General features: G+C 39.4%; 1 protein-coding gene across 3 annotated transcripts in view; it reads right to left on the bottom strand.

The window, feature by feature from the left end:
• UVSSA (UV stimulated scaffold protein A) overlaps positions 1–27,003 on the bottom strand; it is a 79,080-nt gene that overhangs the window by 35,932 nt on the left and 16,145 nt on the right. For all 3 annotated transcript variants that reach the window (XM_014607727.3, XM_019478593.2, XM_059721476.1), the window contains 2 exons: positions 26,659–26,787; positions 3,633–3,732 (listed from right to left, as the gene is read on the bottom strand). In XM_014607727.3, coding sequence (XP_014463213.1) covers positions 3,633–3,732; positions 26,659–26,787 — 229 coding nt within the window. The remainder of the gene's footprint in view (positions 1–3,632; positions 3,733–26,658; positions 26,788–27,003) is intronic.

Raw genomic sequence — 27,003 nt, 5'->3', positions numbered from 1 at the left:
CAGTTACCTAATCACCTAAATTCTTTTAACAAATTTACATTTCATCTTACACATGGCGATTCAAACTGACTTGTCCAATTCTCCCTCCATCCAAACGGTTCCATGTCAACCCCAGCTCTATACGATATTCATTATTGACATTATTTTTTGGTTGTAACACAACTATTCAGTCTCCAAATAGCTTTGCCCTTGGCACAAAATCTATAAATTTTCAGTAGAACAACAAAGTTTTGCTTATGATCAAAAATGGTATCTGAGCTGAAAAATAATTTTCCTGGGAAATACTTTAAATTTTGCAAAGAGAAATCAAAAGGAATAAAATTACTTTCTACAATGTGACATTTTGGAGTACTATGTTATGAATTTCAGTGGTTGTGTTTTACATCTTTGTTTTATTACACAACATAAAAAGTTAATTTGAGGAGCTGCTCGGTTTTTATTGTTTATTCAGGTGCAGCAGGGAGAAGAAAAGAGCCTTAAAACTGTTCAACTTCCTACAGAACAGTAAAAACATATTTAAAGTGGAAGGTGTAATGCTGCAATTAAGAAAGCCTAGTCATATCAGACTTCTGACCTGAGATTTTAAGTTCCATCATTGCTTAGCTGATCAAAAGCACTCTAGACTATGCAAGGCTTGCTATATAAAGTTGTCAAAATTATCTATAGGTTAATTATTGTAATTTTTTGTCTCTGCACACACAAACACATATACATATATGTATACACACACATGCACGCACACTCAAAATGTTTTCTGTTTGTTTTTTTTTACTAAGTTAGCTCTTATTCAGATATTTACTGGTTTAGAAAACTGGAACCTATTACAGGGGGATATATCCTTAATCAAAATCATTTAAAAAAATAAAAGCTCAACAAGACTTGCACATACTAGAACACATGAAGTTTCCCGTTAGACTGGCGTAAAAATCAGAAACATTTCAGTGAACTTCACTGTGCCATTCCATAGTTACCGAACTGGGCCCAGCAACATACAAATCTTGGCTGATTCAGAAAAAACCTTACATTTATTCATTAATTCATTCTTACATACTGAAAAGCTCCTTAAAGCAGTACATTTAACCACTACCAAAGGTGTCATAGAATCATAGAAAATGAGGGTTGGAAGGGACCTCAGGAGATCATCTAGTCCAACCCCCTGCTCAAAGCAGGACCCACTATACCTCAGTCCATTTTCCCCTCATGCATACAACAGAAATATTCACTGGTAGAAACAAACTTTTAAAAGAAATACCAACATGCATGACTGACTTCAAAAGGAAAGACTGACTGTTTACTGGATATCTGCTTCTTCAGTAAAAAAAGAACTTGCCTTTCTTTAGCTGTATTTTTATCCTAATGAAGAACTGACTAATCTATTCCATATCGATTTTTACACAACCATCATCACTGCTGTAATGTGGCTGCCTGTAGTGCATTGGAGATGTATCTAACATCTATCATGCATGTTTGTTCTTTGTCATCCTTTGCCTATTGGGAGAACTGCATATGCACCAAAAAGTGTTTTGTTTGGTAGGTTTGATATATTTAACCAAGTGCAATTATTGCTATGTGCTAGAGAAGGCAAGGTTGTTGGAGTGAATGTCATACTCAGACTGGAAGGAAATGTGAATTACACTGACTGTTTCTATCCTGTGTTACGGATCATGTGTAAAAGCACATGTAGAAAGTCAAATTCCAGGGCCTGTATTATTAAGGAAAAAATGTACCAAATACAGTCTTGGATTACAGACAAAGACGACTGTAGCTATAAGTAACAACTAACCTAACTGCCCATTTATTCACTCTCACTCTTCTTCTTAAAGCCTGCATGCTTTCTTCCATCAGCCCCTTATACATGGAGTACTCTCCATGCTGATCTATCCTTGCCTCCTTCACATCCCATTTCAAGACCCAACAGTGATGTCAAACCTGCAAGGCTCAGCCAGCATTCAGACAGTTATGTCAAGAGGCATTTGGGGCAAAGCAATATTTACTGACAAATGCAGATTAGACTGACTTACATAAAGACATATATCAAATATATAAACATATTATAACCCCCCCTTGCCTACCCTTAATTGAATTGCTTGTTTTAAGACTGAGAGATCCCTTAATCCACATATTCATATAGGCTTGTTTGAGGTCTCTGGACACTACGGCAATATAAACAATAAATAGTAATGATCACTTGATTTTAAGGCATTAGCATAACTATATTGGAAGTCTTCCTTGTGCTGATGGAGATAACCACTGTAGATGAACAGTTAATCACTGCAACGACCCCCCCCCCCCCGGCCAAACACCACTCAAGTCAGTCTAAGTGGTGTGAGGAAGTCAAAAGTATATTATGATCAGTCTAGTCATCTCCTTCTGGGTTTACAAATGCACATACCCCGATATTACCAAAGAAAAGAGGGATCTGCCTTCATACGATTAAAAACTACAGCCCAGCTTTCCAACAGCTCAAACTACACACCCACACAAGAAAAAAAGAATAAAAGAAAGGAATGGAAATGAACACTCCCCACACACATATCACCCATATGGTTTAAGTTAACATAACACTGTTTTTGGTCAATCTGACTATTAGATGCAATTTGAGGCTTATTATTCTGTCAAAGATTTTTAACTTTTGCTTGATAGCAGCATTCCCCTAATCCACAGTAAGCCAAAAAGCTTCTAAGCTTTACAATGCGCTGTGTTACATGGAGGCAGAACTCCAGCTGCTTAGCTTATGAGGGAAAGACAAGGAGGAATGCATTGGAATTTAATTACTTTAGATGAACTTTCTTCCATAACTCACCTGTCAAGTCTACAGGTGCACTTCACAAGAATGCATGTATTGCTAGAGGTATAGGTTGTAGCCATGTTGGTCTAAGGACATAGGCAGACAAGGTGCTTTGAGTAAATCTGATATCTTTTATTAGACCAAACTTTTTGAATTGGTCTAATAAAAGATATCAGATTTACCCAAAGCACCTTGTCTGTTTATTTCTTGAAGCTTTCATATGCCTTTGGAAAGGGCTGCTATATGTAAATGAAGCAGACCAAAGCAAGATTACAATTTGTCATCTAGGATTTGCTTAGTGCCTCTAAAATAAAGCTCCCAGAGCTCCATTTAACCTTTTGTTCACAATGACCCCCACGCTGGAGGCAGAGGTTAAGTTGCTGGCCGCAACTGGCCACCCTCACCGTGTTAAGTGGCTGTGTGCCTGCAGGTGGCATAAGAGCAGTAAGCAGCACTGAATCCTATTCCAATCACCAAATCAGCATCAGCGGTATTTCTCACTCTTGCCTGTTTATAATTATACCCCCTTGCCTCTCTAATCTCAGTAAATAAATATTGCCTTTTTAGCGCACATGCATACAGAGCAGCTCCTAGCTCTGAACTGTAGTGGACATGACTGAATGAAATAAGCTCCTGATCTCAGTTGCTTCTCCTCCTAGAAATAGAAAGTATTTGTTTATCTAGAGCCCATCACTGCTCCCCTATCTATGTAATGACTTCCTCATAGCAGTCAGAGAGATTACCCACACCACTGATCACTTTATTACTTCATAATGGCTGTTTATTTACTTTACTGCAGCAGTAACATGCAGGGATAAAGCTTTTCACAGCTGGGCAAACTCACCATACTCCTTACGCAGGTGGTCTGGAATGTGGGGCTCATAACCTTCCTTCTCAGGGACCTCCACAAATTCGTCTTCATCATCATCATCTGAGACTTTCATCTACAGGAATAAAATAAAAATAATATAGATAAGAAAATTACCTTTACTCCCCACATCCTGAAAACATTCTGCAGACAGCAAGACAGCTGCTTAATGTTGAAAGTATTTCCCTAATTATGTATTTAATCATCATCAAAGATTAGATGCCTTGCTTAACATTTTCTCTCTAAAGCCACCCTCGATCCCTAAGGGATATCTTCTTTAAAGGTTCTTTTATCCATTAGAAGGCATGCACAGTTGGTGAAGTCTGAGAAAGCGTGAAACTATAAAATACAAAAAAAAAAAGTGTGTTAAAACATGAAGATCTTGACTTAATTAGCAAGTGATGGCCTTATCTCTGCCTCTTCTTGTTTTGTTGGTTTAGTTCAGCTTGTTGGACCATGGTATTTTGCAGCGCACATTATGCAAGATCACCCACTGTTTAAGGTCTTTGAATCGCATACAACAGACAAAACAGAAAGAAGAAACGACAGGCTAGCAGCTTTAACTCAGACAAAAGCAAAAATGTGGACTTGACTTAAGGCCATACCATTTTTAATGTATTTTCGCTCTTCCTTCTCAGAACTGGTTTCTTTTCTAAGATGTAAACAGGTGGTCTCACTCAGCTATCATGTATTATATGAATTTAAAAAAAAAAAAAAAGAGAGACGTCTTACCTAGCACCTAACAATTCAAGAGTTATTACAATGACTCCCCAATTAACGGATGAGGGAACTGTACCCAGGGCATTATCCTGAGTTTAGAGTATGCATTTCAGTCGATATCAGAAGAGCTATACCCCAGATACTAGAACCCCTTGAAAGCCAGTCACTCTGCCGTGTCATCTCCCATTTGGTTTCCTTCACTTTGTTTCAGGACTCTGCCACCCTTAGGAAGCCAGCCAATTCTCTCCAGCAGATCAAGGGTCTTTCACTGTACGACAGGTTGAGGAGTCCAGAGTACAATAAAGGCTGTATTACAATCCAGAGAGATATGACTAAAGCTAGATAAAGAGGAATTCATTTTAAAGGGATTCTCTTGGTTTACACCAACTTGAAAAGAAAAAAAAAAAAAAAAGACTTCTAATACATTCATATATTATCTAGTTTGGAAAACCCTGATCAGATCAATTATACTAGTGGGGCCAACCTTTCTACTACCTTATACTAGATGTGCCACAAGTTAAGCCTTATGCTCTCTTTAAGTGCCACTCCAATCCTCTTCCTCTGCCCTATCCAATGCCCTGCTTTCTGCTCCCCTGATCTGCCAGTGTGACAATGCTGCTTGTGGCACTCATGCTGCAGGCTGACCACCACTGAATTATCACCACTAGACAGGCACCTTGCTGGGGCACCTGACCCCCAGTTATCTTTCCTGCAGGGGGCTGGACCCGATGATCTTCCGAGGTCCCTTCCAGCCTTGCAATCTATGAATCTCATTATACTGCAAACCTAACCATATTGAGGCCCATCAACTAAAATTATAGGGATTTAAAAAAAAAACCAAACCATGTACCTATCACCCATATTATACATAGACTGGAACATTTCTGAGCAGTTGAAAATAAAAATAAGCAGTTCCTAACCAATCAAAGCAGCTAATCTACACCAGAAGCTAAGCACTTCCGAAATTTTATTTTCACTAATTATGGCATGCTCCTAGGAATGAGTTTCTAAAACTTTTCACCACATTTCCCTGTTTCACACACATCAATCAATATATTTTACCCCAAAATGCATGTAGGCTAAAAATGTATGTCACCTTCAATGTGAATTTATACACAATACTACCAAGTTACAAAATCCCAACTTCTGGCAATCCTTTAAAGAGATGGTGATTCTTCTAGGACAGGGGTTGTCAACTGGGGGTACTTGGGAAGGGGGTATGCGTGGGTGGGCAGAGACAGAGCACTGCCACCCACCACCCTGCGCCACCACCTCCCAGGAGCAGGGTGAGGTGAAGGCAGCGGTGCCCCTCTGTGGGCCACATAGGCGCTGCCTGGCTGGCTGGACAGGAGAGGGGAAGCTCCCACGTGGCAGCCACTGCTGCCACCCACCACCCCATGCTGCTGCTGCTCTGCATCTGGCTGCACACCCCTCCTGCTCTGCGTCCAGCTGCTGGGGGTACATCTATTAAAAAAAAAAAAGGTCAAAAACCTCTGTTCTAGGACAACATTTAACATGGCTCAAACAGGAGAGAGTGAGAGATTTATGCCTCACAGAACGATTTTGTTTTTGCAAAGTACTTTTATAGGTTTTAGAAAACAATATGGGGTGGGAGAATAGTCTTACCACACAACTCAGTCATACTTACTCATGTTCACTGCAGGAAAGCAAAGCAACAGACAAGTAAGTTATTAGATCGTTTTTATTATTATTTTAATTCTATATAATCCCATTCTTATTTTCATCCCATTGCATTTGACTCATGCTGGTATTCATATCATCTCTTAGTTGTAGAAAGTACAGAAAGATGCTGCAATTTTCCCCTGCAGCAGAATTTTACCAATTTAATTCACTAATCTAATCGTGTGTCACAGCTGCACAGCTGAGTTCCTTTAAATCATACAGAGATTTTGAAGCCAAAAAAAGGGGGGGGGGGGGGAAATCAGGAAACTAAACTTTAGTGCATCAAGTACAATAAAAACAATTGATTTAGCCCTAATATTTGATCACTGTGATATATAAACTAGATGGAAATTCATTTCTAATATAAAATATTTGGGTGCTCTGAATTTCCCTTTAATTGCTGGTGCATCACAATATCAATAGCATGATATTTTTTTTCTTATTTAAATTTTTCCACAGAAACTACAGTCTTAAATTTAAAATGTAAAATAAATCTTCGTTGTCCTAAAGGACGAAGTAGGTTTCTTAACACATCATTTCCAAATAGAATCTCTTCTTCCCCTAATTAGTCTAAACAAATTCCTGGAACAATCCAGTTTGAAATCACCCCTGATGTTAAAGATAAGTAACTGCAGCTATAGATGTCCACAACATCACTGCCTCTAATCAGCAGACAGAGTAGCTAAGCTCTGGGCCTGGTGGAGGGCTCTGCATCCTAATTTACTCATCACTTCTCACTGCAATCTTTTCTCCTCATCTAAAGGGAAGAAGCAATTTGCCCTGGTTGGTTTGGCCAAGACAGACACATGCAGCATCTGACCTCTCACTGCCCACAGTAGAAGTCAAACTACAGTTGCAGCCCAGAGAGAGGGTCAAGCACTCGACTACTAATCACACACAGGCTGAGACACTCTGAGTGCCAAAGTGGCACATCAATTTTTAAACTGCAGCTTTCCTGAGACCTTCCAGATGGCCTTTAGAAAGAGGAAATATTGCAAGGTTTTGCTTTAAGCACCAGAGATGTCTGGAGACTGAAAAGAAACAAATTCGTTAGCATTTGGACTTCAAAGTTGCTCTCTCTCTTGTTTTTTTTCCCACCTGTTAAAGGTAAAGGCTACTGAACCAAGTTAGGAGACAAAAGCAGATTCTCTCTTTCAGCTAATTATTACAGTCAGTCCTATTAAGGATATGAGTGTATCAAAACTTTCCAATTTGAGTTCCTATTCCTAACTCAGCTGTAGAAAAAAAACAACACACCAAGCTAAAATGTGTTATGGAGGATCACTGCCTAGAATTTGGTACAAATAAGTGAGACTAAATAAAACCGGAACTAACATAAATGGCTTAACAGTTTTTATGTAACAGGAGTCAGGAAAAGTATTTTCCAATGCCCCCATGCACTTCTGATTCAAAACTGGATTGTATCAAAAGAGAAAACCCCAAAAATACTGATAAAAGAATGAACTTTAGGGCACAGGAAAGTAATGACAAGTCCTGACAAACTAATAGGAGGTTAAGAAAAAACCCCAGAAAACACTCAGTTAAGGATGATTATTTAGCCTAAACTCACTAGACTGTGTCTAGAATAGCTAAGTTTAAATATGTATGTCCATTGAATTTATTGGAACGCCCAGGCAAACTGAAGAGAGTCCAGAAAAGAGCACTTACCTTTACATCTTCCTTACTATGTTTCATAATCTTTAAACTGTTTGAGAAATTTAGCTCTCTGTATATTAATAAACCAAGATGAAGAGGCTTCACCAAATGATCTCTTTATTTCATATGGTTTACTTAAAATCTGAAGCAGGTGCAAGATCCTTACATACCTGCATGAGCTCAAAAACTTCAAGGCACATGAAAAGCCCTATTGAGAAAAGGCATAATCAGATGCAAATTCACTTTGTTTAGGTACAATCCATGAGCTGTGCATTTAGGTACTATAGGAAACATTAATCATAGGAAACTGTAATTTTTGTTATCAGTCTAACACTAATCAAAAGGGAAACCTGTCACTACCGCTGACCTGTGAAACGTCCCAATTATACTCTTCGGAAATGACAGGAGCACTTAACTTCCTCACTGAGTAAATGACGACGATCAATCAAGTTTGAATAACAATGAGCCACGGAGCTGAAAATTATTTTTTGTATAGAATCTACCCAGGAATTTATGAAAGGTGAAAAGCAACCCAAGGTTTTAGGGGCATTATGGCTTTCAGCTAGTGCAGTGCATATCAAACACTAAACAGAATTTATGTGTTTTAATTTTCTAAAAGGTAGATGTGGACTTGGTGCTACAATGCATAACATATAATGCCAGATTTTAAATATGGGGGTCATTTTCATAAAATATTATGCTTATTGTTCACACCCTTGAGTTTCACTGGGGACTTTTATTAAATTTAGATTTCCAGTAAAAATATTTAACAGCTTAGCTAACTACCAAGGAATTAAGCCCCTTTTCCCCTCCAAACAGACACAACATGTTTATTTTTTTATATAACTTTAAACAAGAAGCCCCTTTTCCTTTTTTGTTCTCAAATGTGTAGTGAGGTTCATTGTTGCACACTGCAACTTTTGAATTTCTAATGGGCTGTTACATTTTAAAATAACAATGGAAAGAAGAAACGACTCTGAGGAGAGCTCTGGAGCTACATTACTCTCGTCAGAGAAGTCATCAATATAAATTCTACCTCCCAGGTGAGAGCACTTCCTCCGCACAGGCCTTTCGCTGTGCCAAGACTAAGCTTCATGAATACTTCATGAAACTTGAAACACTCCACTGCTGCCCTCCCCTCACTTTTCCTTTACAAGAAGAGTAAACTTTGGGATCAGGTTTACATTTGATTTTTCAGCTGCAGTTTCAAACGACCAGTGATCAAAGTGGCTCACAGAGTAAACTCTTAAAATTGATATTTTGATTATGATGCAACACTTCAAAGTAAGTGCCTTTTGAAATTTATGGCAGATATGGTTTAGACTCTTACAAAATAGGAGTAAGTGATAAAGCAAATAATTTGCTACCTTTTGTGCTCATTATATAGGACATAAAACTTGTGTGATGGGTGTGCACAGAGAGAAAGGTAGACAGAAAAAGCTTTTCTCTTGCAGGCCAGAGAATTAAAGCCCTGAAAGGTCAGTAGTCACCAAAAGTCTCTGCTTTTGAATACTTTTTCACCGACCAACATAAAATATTTGTGTTCTGTTAGCTGACAAGCGATCACATTACAAAATCTGTCACCCAACTGACATCACTGTTGGCAGTCTTTAGGGAATGAAGCGTTGACTCCCTATTCTAACCCTGGAAAATGAACTATTAAAATTAATCCTAACGAATATTGAGGCACCGCGGCAGTACTGTTTTTGCCGAGATGTGCATGTTCTCTGGATATGCAAAAGATTCCATCTTTCGGTGTTGTTCACCTGTCTTCTTCAAATATAGTAAATCTTGTATACAGGCAAAATAAAATAATGCATCTTAAGTAGCCTGTTTTCTAATTCCTGAATATATCCTCTGCTGAGCAACAGTGATTTTAGTCCAGCTAATTTCCAAGATGTAAGGTCAAACTTATTTTCATGATGGAAATACGGTAAAAGAAAGTGACCTGCCCATATTTATATATGGAACATCTCCTATTTTAATTGCTCCAAGGGTAGGAATGTGATAAAAATAGATGAGATGACAATTACACTGACTTCAAGAATAGCTTAAAGCAGTACTGACTTACGCAGGTAGATAAGGGTACTTAGCCCTTTCTCTAGCAAAACCCCAGAAAAAACAGAAGTGGATGCTTCCTTTTTGAGGCTCATTTGATAAAACAAGAACCCCCAAACATATATTTGGGGGATATTGGGTGCTGGTAGTAATCTCATCGTAACTCTCTGCTTTGGAGCCTATGCCTTATAAGATATTCAAGGTGTTAATCTTCCTCATTATAACCATGCACCCAGTTAAAACACACTGCTCATTTATCCTAAATATTAACAAAACTAGACAAACACAATAAGCCCAACCACAACACAACACTTGGAAAGATACCAAGAAAAGCCTTTGGTCCTTTTCCCAGTTTATACAAATTGATTGCTACATTCTGTTAAGAGGATTTAGAAAACTGAGCCTCTGTAATCATAATTAAATGAGCAATAAAATGACAAAAATATACAATGCAATCAGTTTATAGAACTAGATGTAGAGCACTTACTAATTATTTAAAAAAAAAAAGGGAGACAAAGAAGATAGCACATGAAGAAGCCATATCTACTTACTAAAACACCACTTGCAAACTACAGCTGGGACCATTAAATAAATTTTGTATGGTCTAATTAACTTGGTTTGCAATCTCAATTACTTTTCACCCAAGAAATCACTTTTGTTCAGTTTTGTGTGTGTTTCTCTTTTTTAAAAAAAATGATGTAAGGCATCCTCAGACAAGTGAACTCTAAACTTCATTTGTCTTTCAGCAGGCTTGATGGCTATGCATTTAAAAACCCATTCTATCTTATAAACTAAAAATTAAATGTACTCAGCTGTGATGGTCGTCATTGCATCTGCTATTTATATGCTAATACCCTCACTGGAAGATCTTGCAAATTATTCCACCATGCCAATATCTCATGTGCATCTACTCACAGCCAACTAAATATTTTTTTTTCCTAGAGGACAGAAGATTTTGTCCAGGAAGTATAATACTTATCATACTGGAACCTATTTGAAGCAGAAACGAAGCGTATGCATTTTGCATTTAGCAATAGTGACTTAACTATATTTTAAGTCATTTTAAATGAAGGTTGGGGATGTTTATGTAACCAACAGACAATATTCATGACTGAGTGACAAATCTTTCTACATTACTAAATAATGAAACAGAACCGTCAAAACAATGCATCTTACAGGGAAAGACTTCTACAACTTCTCCTTGATCCCATCCCTTTATATATCCTTTAATAAGATGAAAAAGAAATAAAACCACAGACATTTGACAGATTTTTCTTCTAACAACTAGTGTGCAAGAGAAATGTAAAATAGCTACGTTCTGAACACAAATTCAAATCTATATGACTTTAGACCTGTTATCATGCAAAATGCATTTTAATGGCAAAAGTATTGTTTCTTCATTTCTATTTGTTCAAGTGTCCAGGCCAGCCTAGGTAACTTGATACAATGTTGTTTGGGAATGTCCTTCTCTGTTTTTTTCATGTGGACCAAGAGAGGGAAGCAGATATTTAAAGTGGTTACATTTCAGACCAAGCAGTAAGGCAAAGGTTCAGGGCTGGCGAGTCCACACATTACGTTGCTAAATGACCTTGGCAACACAAATCGCTCCAGCATGAAGTAATTTTTCTTTTCTTTTTTTGTGTGTGTGTGTTAAGTATGGTAGTTAAAGTGTGTTACTGCTTTGAGGCTATCTTGGATCCTAGTGAACCACGATTCAGATTAAATAATACAACTACTGAACACTAGGTATGTTTAAGTTATTCTTTTACTATGCCATTCAGGTTAGCAACCAGGCTATCAGGACTGGTAGTGGATGTAACAAAACCATGATCTTTGGAATATACTGAGCTCTATCTTGGGGAGTAGCTATTGTTTATATCCTGGGGCCAGATGCTCACACTACATTTAGGTGACCGATTTCTGTGGATTTCGGTAGCTTCAGTGCTTTAAAATTAGTATGTTAAAAAGTTATAATTTGTATAATTTGAACTTGTCATAAAATAAGTACTGCAGACAATGAAATGTTTGTTTAGCAGTTTTAGGCAAAACTATCCAAGATTTCAAAATATAAAAAAAACTTACCATCTTTCCCTCTCCTTCGAGTAAAAACTGCTCAAAGTCTGCTAATTTCAAATACCTTGCAAGATTAAAGTTGATAAAGTAAGTAGTTATGGCTCCTACAACATTTCTGCTATCTACCTATGTTTAATTTGTATAAGAGCAAAAGTGATAACAAAATCAGCACAAATTGATCTTGCAGAAGTACAAGCCAGATGCTGGCCTTAGATGCAAACAGAGGCTCCCACTGAAGTCATGTACAACTTCACGAACATACATATTACACAGAGAGAGGAACATATAACAATACAACATTTTGGGGGGGGAGGGGCTATCCTTCAGCTTTTAATTTTTAGTTTGTACCAAGTCACTTACCGACAGCTTTCACAAAGTAGATCTGTGTACTGCCGCTCTGTAAAACCAAGTTTTCCGAAAACTGTCTCCAGCAAGTAGCATAGCCTGGGTCTCTATCAAGTCCCCTGTGATGTGTGAATTCTGCCAGCTGATGATCCGGTAAGCAATGCAGGGAGAGATTCCTACGTATAATATTTTTCAGTAGCTTCATAGTAGTTGTTCAGTTTAACAAAAAAACCCAAAACAAACCCAACTAAAACTTCAAACATTACTTGCAGCTTAAAAGTGAAGCTGGGGTTTTTCTGTCTTGTGAATAATTATAAATAAGGAAACTCCATAAAGTTGTCTTCACAGTTTCAACTGCATTTTCTGCCCCCAAGAAGGATTCACCATCTCACAGGGTGAGGAGGGGTCATCTCAAGAACCTTCGAATGAAGACAATTCTTATTTAGAGTCTATTACCCTGAATGCTAATGCTGTATACCAAACCACAGTAGACTTCTTGAAGGGTTTTATTACAGCCAGTCAGTAGATGCGAGAAGGTGCCAATTTTCTATAACCATGTTCTGTACTTTAAACATTTCAAGGACTTCCTTTAAGTTGTTTCCTTCTTTGCCCCTCAATCTAGACTAGAGAACAGCAGATAGTTGAAACTGTGGTGTTATAAGGTCCATGATTTCCTGTGCTCACTTCTGGTGCAAACACCTATTTCAGAGTGGGATAATGCAAAGCCTACTGGGACAATAAATATCAGCTTCAACGACCAAGGACTTCCCATACCATGCAGCACTTGGTAAGTAGACCCAGCTGCTTTAGAGATATTGGATCGTATTTTCATGATCCCCCTGATGTATCTGTAATAAGATGATATTTAAAAGGTTTCTATTTTTATTCTAATTCCTTGGTTACATACATACATAAAAATGCAAGTTACATTGATTGTAAAATATGTGTATAAATATCTGACAATGACAGATTACAAGCTTTTATATATATATTTATATAGAAAGATTGTATTTATATCAGTATCTATTGATATCTATCTATCCTTGTAATCAGTCCTTGTAAAACGTTTGCATAAATATCTGACAATCAAAGTAACCTGCATATATATATATATATATATATATATATATATATATATATATTTCATATCCATAAAAATCTAAGTAACCAAGTAATACATATAAAAGGGAACTTAGCACTGCAGGTGGCTCCCAAGCAATAGTTACTGTTTCAGAAGACCATGCATACAAATATCTTATTTAAACAGAATTTCTAGTGCTAGAATTTCCAATGATATGAAAGGTCTTATTTAACATTTCTCTGGTCTACCTTAACTCATAACATTAAACCTTTTTACCACAATACATCATAATGTGTGTGTGTGTGTGTGTGTGTGTGTGTGTGTGTGTGTGTGTGTGTGTGTAAGTAAAATCAGTAATTTAAATGCAGGTTACTTTGATTATCAGATATTTATGAACACATTTTACAATGACAGATTACAACCTTCAATATTTTTCAAACGTTGCGTGTGTTGGTATTATATCTATACTGGGATGTCTATAAAATGAGAAAGCCACATTAGCAACACAACTGACATTTTAAAAGTATATTTTATCACCATCACTGAATTATAAGGGGAAAAAAAAAATCTTACGAGGGAATGTTCACTGACCTCTGGTTCTGTAAACAGATGGGTGGCGAGGAGGTTTAATAGGCACATTCAGAAAATATAATGCTAGCCATGTGTCAGTTAACAAGAAAGCTCATAGGGAGCATCACTGACACAAGTGAAGTCAACAGCAACTTTGTCACTGACTTCAGTAAGTGCAGAGCAAGACTCAGGGTACATATGGGAATCCGAGGCAGAGGCTTGTCTGATGGAGGGCTGAGTGTTTGGGGTCAGGGTTGTCATCCATCCAAAAGTGTGGGCAGATGAACAGGTGAGGCTATAGGTCTGACTACAGAGATTGTGGCAGCAAGATAATGTTTCCTATTCTCAAAGTAGTAAGATAAAAGAAAGTTAATTTTACTGTTATAGATCCCAGTTCAGCAAGACATCCTGAACTTGAATCTATAACAATAAAACTGGGTGCTTAGCTACCTTGCCCTTTACTATGCCATTGCTCCTGTTGATTTCTAAACAGGTAGACAGATCAAATGTATTTAGAGTTCAGTACTAGTAATGGCCTACATGTACTTAACTGGTTTCCTGGAACAGGATCTTACACATATAGTTACTGAGAACTGAGTAAATTATATTTTGGTTATCTCCTGTATCAAATAAATGAAACTATTAGGTTTTTTTTTTTTGGGGGGGGGGGGGGGGGGGGGGTTAATTCTTCCCTTGCTGCTATTCCAAACCTGGATAATTTTGTATTCCCATTTTTTGTAAACGTGCATGTAGGCCATTACTAGTACTGAATTTTAAATACATTTGATCTGTCTACCTTTTTTAGAAACCAACAGGAGCAATAGCATAGTCAAGGGAAAGGAAGTTAAACACAGTACTTGATATTCAGAGAATCAAGAGCGAGTCTAAAGATCATGAGAAAAACTTTAGGTACATTACACAGATTAACATGAGGGTCAGGTTGGTGACTGAGAAAACTCTCAGTCTCCTTGTTTTAACCCTATTAGAAGATCTACCAAATTGCAATGAATAGCACATGGATCAGGGACCATCACAGTGGCAACATTTAAACATGAGAAGATTTTCATGGTAAGAGATACTTTTAAATAACTCTTAAACAGCAGACAGAATTATACCCACTAAAAGTCACAGAATATAGCTCTAAAAGCATTCAGCTGTGGAAGAGAAAAAAAGAAACCATCTAATTAAGTACTATATAAGATAGTTGTGTTTAGAAGAATAATTCGTTTTGCACCTTTTTTTACACCACTCTTGTTTTAAACCACCAATTGTGGCAACAGAAAAATGCTCTATTCTGAAAGCCGATTATGAAGAAAGTTTCACAGAAAAATTATTACTATGTGAAAAAGTTAAAACTAGGGAAAAGCAAGCGCAGTGTTTTTATGTATAACCTACTCAATGTTAAAGATTATTCCTTTGCTTCTGTCCTTAGATTTATCCTGAGCCATAGTTGGTATTTTGTCTACTATGTACTTATTAAAAAAAAAAATATGATGCAGTGCTTATTATTTTAACTAGTCATTACAGTTATTGTATCTGAATATGATGTTCTAATGACATAAATGATCTATTAAAGAAGAAGACATCTATTCTCAGTTACATTTATGTCAGTGTTGGAATTTGCAGGATGCGTGCCCAGCCTGTACCACAGAAAAAACCTAAATAAATACTAGGGCGGTGTTTAATTTCAGTGAGTATTTCATTACGAAGCTGTTTCTATGCATTTTGAGCTCGAAACAGTGAAATCGAAACAAAAGAAAAAGCACCAAAACAGCTTTGAAACAAAATGAGGGCACTCAAAATATTTAGAAAGTTTCAAAACGTTTTGAGTTTTGAAGCAGCCCAGTGGTGGGAGGCAGGAAAGAGCCAGGGCTGTGCTCCCAGCGGCTCGCAGCCCCATGTAGCTCAGCCTGGCAGGGAGTGCGGCCCTGGCTTGCCCTGCCTCCCGCTGTCGGGCCGTGCTCCGTGGAGCTGACGGAGCCGACTGGAGCACAGTGCCAGCTCTGCCCGCCTCCAGCCACTTGGCTGCGCTCCGATCGGCTCCGCCAGCCCCTTGGAGCTCAGCCCGGTGGTGGGAGGCAGGCAGAGCCGGTGCTGCGCTCCACCTCCCACCTTTGGGCTGAGTTCCATGGGGCTGAGAGCCATTGGGAGCTGAGCCCAGTGACAGGATTTTTCACAGATGTTAGACATAGATGTTATAGACTTTAGGGGCTAGAAGAGACCTCGAGAGATCATTGGGTCCAGCCCCCCCATCATAGGCAGGAAGTCAGCTGGGATCAAGTGACCCCAGCAAGAAATAAATCCAGCTCTTTTTTGAAGAAATCCAAACCATCCAGCACCAGTCCCAGCCAGCAGCAGCAACCTCCTGAGATCTGGCAGGTCAATGAATGCTACAGAGAGAGGTGCTCGTTGTTCATGGCTTTTTTCTTGCAACAAATGCAGTGTGAAGGACATGTCAGTCATGGAGGATCCAGCTCTGAACCCACACTGGCTCTCAGGATAGACTCTCTCAGCAAAGACTTGGAGTCTTTTCAGCAGGACCCATGCAAGTATTTTAGTAATATTGTCTATTATGTGTGTTGCAACACAAGAGCTTACCGCCCAAATCTGGGATCAGGGCTCTGCTATGCTGAATGCTGTGCATGAGTCTCATGACAACATGGATGCTGCTCCAAAGAGCTTACACTAAGGGAGCAACTCTCAAATGGTGCATCTCAAGATCCTTCCAAGGGTTCTGCAGGCCCTGTGTCAGGAGTTAAAGGATTGCTCCTCCTGTACCAGGTGCTCCAGCATCCCTCAAATAAGCAGCATCCACAGCTGCTCTCCATGTCCCTGAGCTCCAAGCAGTGTGCACCGACACGTGGACAGGCAGATGCCAGACCTTCCTTTTTAACTGGGCTTGTTTCCCCTGCTCCTCCCACACTCCCAAAGCTAGTGAGAGTTTCACATGACTCCAGTAATTGGCATGCGAGTCCCTGGAGGAGCAGCTGCAGCAATGAGGTATATGTGTGCCTCCTCGGGTATAAACCAGGCAGGGATTAGATGCTGAAAAAACAGCACAGTGGGGTGAGGTCCTGTCCCCATCCCCATCACATGGCACCAGCTATTATAGCTCAGTGGTTCTCAACCAGGGTGCAACTGAATTCCAAAGAAATGTTATGGATGGTGCCTTGAGGCTAAGAAGTTTGAGAACCACAGGTTTAATGCCTGATCCTACAAAGATTTATGAACATGATTAAATGAAAGCACTGAAGTAGTCCTACTGCCTTCAAGTGTTCTTTCCACGCTTGGGTATCTACTCCAAAGAGCTTGCAATTCTATATTTTCATTATATATGCATATGGTACCTGTAATAATGAGGTTATGATTTCCAATTGGGCCTACTCAGATAAAAATAGTAACAACTCTGAAAGGTCTCGTCTTTCCAGTAAGTGTATTTTTGTTCCAATTACACTTTTATTAGCTTCTTTTTCCTTTCAGTCTTTTTTTTAGTAGTACAATGTCCATCTGTTATTAGAATCCCTTTGGGTAAAGCACTTTTGATTCTTATAACCATGAAGCATAACAAGAGGCAGCAAAGTTTTCTTTTTCTCATGTCTCTACATCACACTTGATGATTTTGTTATGCATGCTTGTGCTTGCTTATTGTACTTTGAAAGATTTTTCATTGCATAAGTCATGTGCCTTTGAGCAGCAGGCATTGCAGTAGGTGTTGCATAGTCTGAGGCTCTGTGCCACAGTCACAGGTAACTGAACTTTTTCATTAGTTCCTTGGAGCATCTGACTCCAGTATATAAGCGATTAAGACATCACCATCTTTGCCATGGTTTTTCAGCTCCTGGTAGTAAGGACTTGGCTGCTGGAATATACATTTTTTTCCACTGTCAGGTATTTCCTCAGCCTCATGTTCCACATCTGTAGTCATGTATCCCGGAGTGCGGCATCAAGAGGTTGTGTGCTGGGGAGGAAGCTCCTGTGCAACTTCAGACATGTGTGTGCTGCGGGCCAGTCATATAGAGGATGTCTCGCATCTTCTGGTTGTCTCAATCATTCTATCCTGCTGGCCACTGCTCTTGATATTGGGCAGAGCAATGCCAGCCAGCAGGTATACACTGTTCAGGCTGGCAGGCAGCAAAGTAAAGTGAGCAAAGTCAAAGTCCCATCAAGAAGCTCTATGCAGTTACTATGCAGACACTTTGTTGATTCTTCATCAATTCTAACAGTCAACAGAGAAAAATAGCTCATATGCATAGATTATGGCTTAAAATGTTGATTCTGATGCACGTAATTTCTTAAACCAAGATCCTAATACACTGTGAAAAGTGCACGTAACATAATACCTCTTGGTGTTAGTTCCTGGGTTCTGATTCTAATGTGGGTCTGATTCTGTTAAGCGAGATTCCAAGAACTGGCAAATATAATTTATAGTCATTCTTACACCTTCAATCATCTTCAAAAGTACCTTCTGTACCCATTCTCTCACAGGGTTTATCCATGGCACAAATCCTGCTTGCTATGCCTCTGAATGTAGGTATTACTGAGTAAAGTTATATGGATGTGGTCACAGTAGATCATCTTAAGTGTTCGTTTCTTTTATCAGAAAAAAACTACAACCAGAGTATTTTAGTACAGAATTCTGCTGTCTAGGAAGAGAGAGCTACATTCCTGGTTGTCAGATGCAAGCTCATTTAAAAAGTCCACATTAGACATGTGGAGAGAAGCTGAAGTCATAAATATAAGTCACAAATATGGAGCAAAGGTATTTTGTTAGAATCACTGTGTTCAGGGACTTTTACAAGTTGTATCCTCATTGAGGCCATTGCCAGGAAACACTTCATCTTGCCTATTCTTTTTGTAGATAACATAAAAAGCCTGCTCTGCTGTGATTAGCATAAATATAACAAATGTCTTAGTTTCATACCTATATAAGCCATCCCAGGACACAGGGTATTTCAAATTAGTGTAGTACAGACAGAACCTGAAACTGGTAAGGCCAAACTAGACAGAATACAAGCAGAATATAAAAACACTAAAAATGCAAACAATGCACCTTTCAATTATGTTTTGGTCCAATACCTGTTAAATTTTTCCCACTCTGGTAGAACGTATTTCCAAACATTGTTAACGTGTTTCAGTCTCATCTGCCCTGCAATTCATTCTGTGGCTTCCACATCCCAAACACAACTGAACTTGCTAAAGAGTTGAGAATTTACTCAAAAGTTAGGTTTATCTGGAAAACAGTGTCTCAACTCCCTACGGGATTTTTGACTGTGCTGGAAAAAAAAAAAAAAATGTTTAAACAAGGTAAAATAAAAAACACATGTTCTAGGACTGCTGAATACATAACCACAAAGTAAAAGCATTTTGATTTCAACAAGCAATTACAAGATTTTGGCAGAACTCCACCTATCCAACTTCATTTATAGAAAAGTAAAATAGCCTAAGAATCGTGCCAAAATGTCCCAACCGTCTGGAGTTAAGAATCGCTCTCTGCCAGTCAAACCTACATTACTCTGCTCCACTTTAAAACAGTGAGTCTATCCCATATTGGAAGAGTTTTGAAGAATTGATCAGCTGGTATGTTTAAGTTATGTGCATTAGCAACAAAAATTCCCCTGCTGCTACTTATTGCTGGCTCCACCAAATAATCCAGGCCGCGTGCACAAGAGTGTGGATGTTTGTTTGACCAGGGACAAGCAGCAGTGGCACATTTTGTGCTGTTGCTACTTGCCCCCGGGGAATGCCTCTGCGGCGCACACTGTGGCGTAAGAGTAGGTTGCCCTGGGTGGGGTAGGGGAGGCTGGGGCCAGCAACTGTGCTGGACCCAGCAGCCTTACTTGGGGTACTGCCGGCCTCAGGGAGCTGCAGCCACAGTGCTCCTGCAGCTGGGAGACTGACTGGCAGCCAGAGCACAGCTCCGACTGACCGGGCTCCAGTTTTGGGCGGTGTGTGCGGCTGCCACGTGTGCCACCCCATTCTTGTTTTTTTTGGTGTGGTTTATTTTTGACCCCAGGATGACCTGGGGCCAAAAAGTCCCCCCGCGCTGCAAGGTAGCAGGCATTCCCCGCACTGCATGTGTGGTGCGTGGCACCGCAGATGGGTCTGCAGCACCATACTCGGCACATCCACGCTTATCTAGACTCAGCCAGAGACACAAAAATCACGTGCCATTTTATACTCTCTCCTTTAATGCACAAAAAAGGGGTCATACTGCAGTAAACTTTCAGGGTAACACTCACAGTGGCACAGACAGCTGTTCAATTTGTTTTAAGAGGTGTTTTAGTATAAGGTAAAATCCATAACTTAAATTTAACCAGCAATGCATTTAACAGTAGTTAAATAGACTGACAACGCCCATGTACACTGGAGACGTACAACAGAGTTAAGGAATTCAAAACTGAGTAAAACAGATGTCATTACTCTTGTGTCACAGCACTCCTAATGTAGTTTTACATAAGTGTGTGTTCTATTTTAAAAAAAAAGTAAAATGTATTGCAGGAGACTGTCGTCATTCACAGGGAAAACATTCTCGTATCCCCTGTGAATAGCGAAATCCGTGAATAAGGCATTGTGTTCATGAACACAGTGACCCCAGCAGCTGCGGGGAGGAAGCATGGCTGCGTTGGTGACGGCGGGAGCGCGGTGTAGGCAAGTGTGGAGCTCCCAAGGAGCTCCTTTAAGTGTATTACAATGCGGGTTTGGCATTCACAAATATTTGAAATCGCAAATGCCAAACCCACAAATAGCGAGGGTTTCCTGTAGTTACTATAAATAAACATAGTAAAAACATTAACGAGCCATAAGACTAGATCAACAGATCTATTGGACAGCATAGCACAAAACTGAACTGTTACCACGATTCTTCCCAGAAATGAAAAACTAAAATGAAATGAAAAATAGCAGTTATAATTTTTAAAGATCAAAATACACATTTTCTTTTGTAACTTAAAAGTTTAGAAGCCATTTCAATATCTGCAACATTTGGTATTAAAATAAAAAAAAAAAACTTAAAAATGCAGCATCTGATTTAAAAAAGACAGGCATAGTAACTTGAAAAAAAAGAGAGAGAAGTATTCCCTAGGTGGAAATATTTAAGCAACATTCCAGACATAAGCACTTTATTTTGACAATAGAGTTAAACCTCTGAAAATAAGTATTTATTATAAACACTGATCTCAGCCAGTAAACTAGAATGATACCGCTACAAGTCACTTAAATAGAGCTGAGAACTAACTTTTTGCAGGAGCCCTGGTCGAGTGCTGTTGTAATAATCTTAGCTGAAAACATACAGAGTAAGATGCTGACCTGCTCTGGGTAAAGGAAGTGCAAAGGAAAATGTCCAGCGTGCAGTGTGCACTCCCTCTACTGGGCACTGAGATTATGCTGAACTGTCTTGAGACAGAAAAAAATAGCAACAAGTCCAATTATACAAGTCTTGAAAAATAGGAGGGGCTTCTCAGACTGTTTCCTAATTTCTATCACAATTTTGACTTAATGTCAAGAGGGCTTTTACACTGGCCCATCTACTTTCAAAATGCAACACTTCTTAAAGGGTGTAAATACCATCTATCTAATCTCAACCGCAATTACCCAAATGTAAGTAGATGGTAAGCACACAAAAGCTTTCACCAATTCAAGACTATTGAGAGCGATCCCCCGGGTCTTACCTGTGCACTTTGTGGTCAGAATGCCTCCCTCCCCAGTTGAAACCACAGGAGTTCTTATAAGGAGATGACTAGTCTTAAGTAGTAGTGAGGCTACTTAGTATGTGCTGGGTTGGGACAGGCAAGAGAGGCTAGAGTTCAGGCTGCCAGGATGTATATATGGCTAATACAACCTCATGCAGAAAGAAGGGACCAGCAAGGGACAAACAACTGGCTCTGGACAATAAGAGCAGCATTTGTAGCAATTTTTCCTCTCCTCCCATAGGCCTGACTTGAGGCAGGATGGAAGGGTAATTTTACTATATGCTATGGTTTAAGAGCTGCATTTAGATGGAGACCCTCCTTTAACCACTAGAAAATCTTAATTATAAGCTGAGCTGTCTTTTACTACACATGCAATGGCAGTCCCTAAAGTGCACTGAAGCAACACACAGCTATACGCCACTTCATAATAGATAAGTTTTCACTGCATCTGAGCTTGCTGTAGAGAAGTTCTATTGTATAAAAGTTTTGTGCTGCCAGTTAAGTGCTTTGGGATGGGGGAGAATATATAAACGTAAAGGAAATGTCCCACGGCAAGGTTCTTTGAGAAGATATGATATCTTTTATTAGACCAACTGAGCAATTGGAAAACAGTTCTTAGCAAGCTTTGGGGTGCAATCACCCTTTTTGCACCTGAAAGCTTGCTAAGAACTTTCTTCCAACTACTCAGTTGGTCTAATAAAAGATATCACATCTTCTCAAAGAACCTTGCCTGCGTATGTCCTTAGACCAGGAGTAGGCAATTATTTTGGGCGGAGGGCCGCTTACTGAGTTTTGGCAAGCCATCAAGGGCCGCACAATAGGCAGCCAGAGGCAGATAGATATTAATTTTCTAAATTTTTTAGGGGCTCCACAGGCCAGATATAATGGCCTGGCAGGCCGCATCTGGCTCCCAGGCTGCATTTTGCCCACCCCTGCCTTAGACCAACACAACTACAACCAAATAACAAAGGAAATGTCCCAATAATTTATAAGACAACAACACTTTCTAGTCCTCAAATATAATAAGCACATGGAAATTTGGAGAGAAAATATTCCATGTTAATTTTCAACATCTTCAAATTTCTCAACTGTGTTGCTCTGCAGGGTCAATGTCCTAACCTGGGGAAGGGTGAAAGCCCCAACAGGGACCCCAAAAAAACCCAGGAGGAGGCTGAGAAAGCAGTATAAACTTGGATCTACAGTGCCACGTACCACAGAAGTGATGTGATCTTGTGTGCAAGAGCCACATGTCCGCTTCCTAACTCCTAATGCAACTATGATGTACCTGGCCACATGTGCATGTCATGTATACAATAGTGCAGGTGCATCAGGCAGTCAGCATTATGACAAACCTATGTTCTTTCTACTTCCTCCTCAGCAATCCACACATACAGCCCATCAGCACAGGGGCACTGTAGATATGGGCACAACACGGTGGTTAAAAATTTCGGGAGTGGCACGCTCTTAAATCCTGAAGTAGGACTTTATTAGAAGGGAAAGCAACATTACTCTTCAAGTGAATCACCCTAACCATCTCCAGCTTCACAGCAGGGTTTCTGACTGAATGTCTCCACATCTGAACATCTACAGCTAAAGAAACCATTGATGTTGGTTTTTGCCCTTGCCCTTGTTTGTTTCATTGTCTCACACTGACACTGTGCAACATAAAATCTTTAAGAAAAGGAAGCTGAGATCTCTCAGTAACTACGTCTTAAAACAGCTAGGGTTTTATGAAAAATGCTCATGATCAAAATCACAACATTTTTACCTGTGGCAATATTACACAAAATATTCAATGACTGGGAACTACTCATCTAGATACTAAGTTCACTAAGAATAAAACAAAATAAAAACATTAGCAATATATTTTAAAAAATACAAAAGAAAAAAAATAATTCAAGGAATCAGTCTATATGAAAGGCTAGAATCAACTTTCTCCAAACTGGTTAAGTGTCAGTTCTGTTATATTTAAAAAATGATCCTGACTACAGAGCCAGGCAAGTACACCACTCATATACTTCTGTGACCTCCACCAGGGTGTTTGCGTTGCATTAAAAGCACCAATGACAGACCTACGTGAGGAGGTTCTCACCTTTAATACAACAGTCCTATCTTGATCTGACCTGACAAGCGAGAACTGTGCATAACAAGACTTCCATAACTTGCTGGTCTCTTTTCAACTAGAGCAGAGATGCTCAACCTGTGGCACTGATGCCATAAATGACAGGGGAAGGCTCCATGTGCGGCATGTGACAGACTGGGGATGAGATGGACAAGCACAGTGGCAGATGGGACAGGAAGCAGAAAGGAGAGCATCAGATCAGGTAGCGAGCCCTGGGCAGGAAGCAGACAGCAGAGCAGCAGCTTGGTCAGAGAACATAAGGCAGAAAGCAGAGAAGTAGACTAGGCAGGGAAAGGGATTGGAGTAGCACTCACCCTGCATACACCCTCCCCTCATTTGTATTTCTCACTAGATTAGAGTAACCGCATCTGTTCTAGTGTAACAATCTTGCCATCAGGAAAGCAAATTTTCCAAATTCCTAACCTTCTGTTTTATACCTGCCATGAAAATAAAACAAACATAACCTTTCTGATGGGCACAGCCTGGCTATAAGAGAGGGTCACATGGCATGACAATCTTCACCAAAAAAAATTGCAGACAGTAATTGATGCTTTCTATCTGATCATGAATTGGCAAGAAATATCAATTGTCAAAATATACAGCTTACATCAGAGGTTACTATGCAAGGTATACTTTTCCACATCCTCCTTCCTGTCCTGTGGACTCTGTGCTAGCAGTTAAGTAAAATTTGCTAATGCCCTGGTCCCTAAAGTGCTATATGCGAGTCAATGCTTCAAAAAGTCAATGTGTCAGTATATGTCCAGCATGCAGAGGACACCACCAAAGATAACAGAACTTTGTCATGGTGAGAACTAATGCTCTAATTCAAGAGTAGCCAAACTTTATGGCTGGCATGCCACAAAGTTAAGCCTCAACCCTTCCTGAGTGCCACTCAAGGGACGAGTCAGCACGTGAAGAAATCCCTGCACCATTAGGATGTAATACCCTCTCTCTGATGGGCTCCGTTTGTTTTTAAAGCAATGGAGTCCTCCCGTTTCCCCCGCTGCTACTATTTTCTTCTAAAAGTGAACGACAAACAAACAATCCAACACATGCAGAGAAACCACAGGATTTTTATGACAATGCTTCTGTAACTCATTATCTTCTGCATTCAGAGCTTAAATTTAAAGTAGTTCAGCATTGGTTAAGAACAAGTGTGGGCATTTTGCCCTGAAATAAACCATTCCTTTATTTTCCATCTCCTACAAGTTCCATGTCTCAAATTAATCATAGAATAATAGAAAATAAGGGCTGGAAGGGACCTCAGGAGGTCATCTAATCCAAACCCCTGCTCAAAGCAAGACCATCCCCAATTATATCATCCCAGCCAAAGCTTTGTCTAGCTGGGTCTTGAAAACCTCCAAGGATGGAGCTTCCACCACCTCTCTGGGTAACTTGTGCCAGTGTTTTACTACCTTCCTAGTGAGAAAGTTTTTTCCTAATGTCTAACCTAAACTTCCCTTGCTGCAACTCGAGACCATTGGTTTTTCTTGTCATCTGCCACTGCTGAGAACAGTCCAGCTCCATCCTCTTTCAAACCCCAGTTCAGGTAGTTGAAGGCTACTAATAAATAAATCCCTTCGCAGTCTTCTCTTCTCAAGATTAAATAAGCCCAGTTCCCTCAGCCTCTCCTCCTAAGCCACGTGCCCCAGCCCCCTAACCATTTGCATTGTCATAAAAACACTGCATTCAAAGTACATGACCTATTAAATATTCTACCCCGTCCTAGTAGTGGGATTTAGAAAGCCTGACCTTTACATCAAATCCTGTTGACTGACTTCCAAAAGTGATAGGAGCACTTTTTTAAACCACTCATAAAAGGAAAGCTTAAGTGTCCTTCAAGTCTTACAAGAAAGGCAGCAACTAATATTCTGGGCAGAGGGCCAGCATGCACAGCCTTGCCTGTAAAACAGGCAACAGAAAAGGAAGCAAGAATCTGGATTGCTCCATTGCTGGTTGCATAAAGGTTACGTGCATGTTCCACAAAGGGAAAAGCACTGACAAGAGTATTCCGAAATATTGCTTTTCACTTAGATTTGGCATTTGCAGCTGGAGCAGTGTACACAGGACTGCTCTACCATGGCAAGGTAGTGGGAGCCAGAAATTCATCCACTCTAATACTGGTATTGCCTATATGCCCAGAGTTCACAACACTTGAACTCTGCTGTCATAGCATGAATCGGGAACGACACAAATTTAGTTCAGCTTGGGGTGATAAACTGTTAGAACCCTGTTAGAATCCAAACATGAACCATGCACCTTAGCCAACATAAAATAATTTTTAAATATAGTTTGGCCAGTATTGTACCAAACAATGTAAGAGCTCTGTTTGACAACAATCAAATTTAACAAGTACTATTAAGCTTTTGGTTTTCAATTAATAATTGCAGCCTTACACCATTGAATCTTTCTGCTTCAGTTTTGCTCTCTCATAAAAACTATCGGGGGAATAATCTCGATGAAACACTGAAGTTTCCCATCTCCATCTGTTGGCTAATTTTGAAAGCATGCTTCTGATCATGTCATCTAACTGCTACAGGGAACAAGTACTATAGTGTGGAGCAGGGACAAATGTCTTTTTTCTGAACTGTGAGTTGCTAGCACAGTAATAAACTTGCAATATCAGCAAGTACTACTAATGAGAGAAATATCAATGAAGGAGATGACCAAAGGCAGAATAAAAGATGCACATGAAGCTGGAACTAAGAAAGACTTTTACATTTAAAATCTATATTTAAAAGATATTTAAAGGCAGCCAGTATTAAGATCTTATCTAATTACTAAAGCCCCATCCTCTACAAATACTTCGGAATGTGCTTATACTTGGCTCAGCTAAATAGTCACACTGAAGTCAACTGGATCACACAATGATAAAATTAAGCATCTGCTCAAGTGTTTGCAGGATTACAGTCTAAGTTGAATTTTTTGCTATCAGTATGTTTTTCCGTAGGTAAATCAAGTGTTCCTAATAGTCCACTCCAGTAGCGTTTAATTTAAAGCACTCACCACTTTTCTTTTCCTCTCTTTATAGTCAATGTTCATGTCCTTATGTTTCTCCAGAGCCGACTCTAATTTATTCTTAAGATCAATGGCACACCTTAAACGATCATCACTTATTCCTGCTCGAGTGAACGACTACAAAACAAGAGATATATATTCTTATTATTTCCCCCAAATACCTCCTCAACAACAAAGAAATTCCTGGTTTTACTCCATTTTAACACGGCATGCAATAAAGCAGTTTGCTACAATGCTAAGTAACCACTAGCAAGTCTAATTATTTAACTACGCATCATCAAAATTTTTCACCCACAGAAGTAGGTGTTAATAGCAGTTACAGAGATACTATAT

Source organism: Alligator mississippiensis, chromosome 2 (assembly GCF_030867095.1).
Source record: "Alligator mississippiensis isolate rAllMis1 chromosome 2, rAllMis1, whole genome shotgun sequence".
NCBI classification, from domain to species: domain Eukaryota; kingdom Metazoa; phylum Chordata; order Crocodylia; family Alligatoridae; genus Alligator; species Alligator mississippiensis.
The sequence above is the reverse complement of the archived record's forward strand: the minus strand, read 5'-3'. Positions and strand labels throughout refer to the sequence as shown.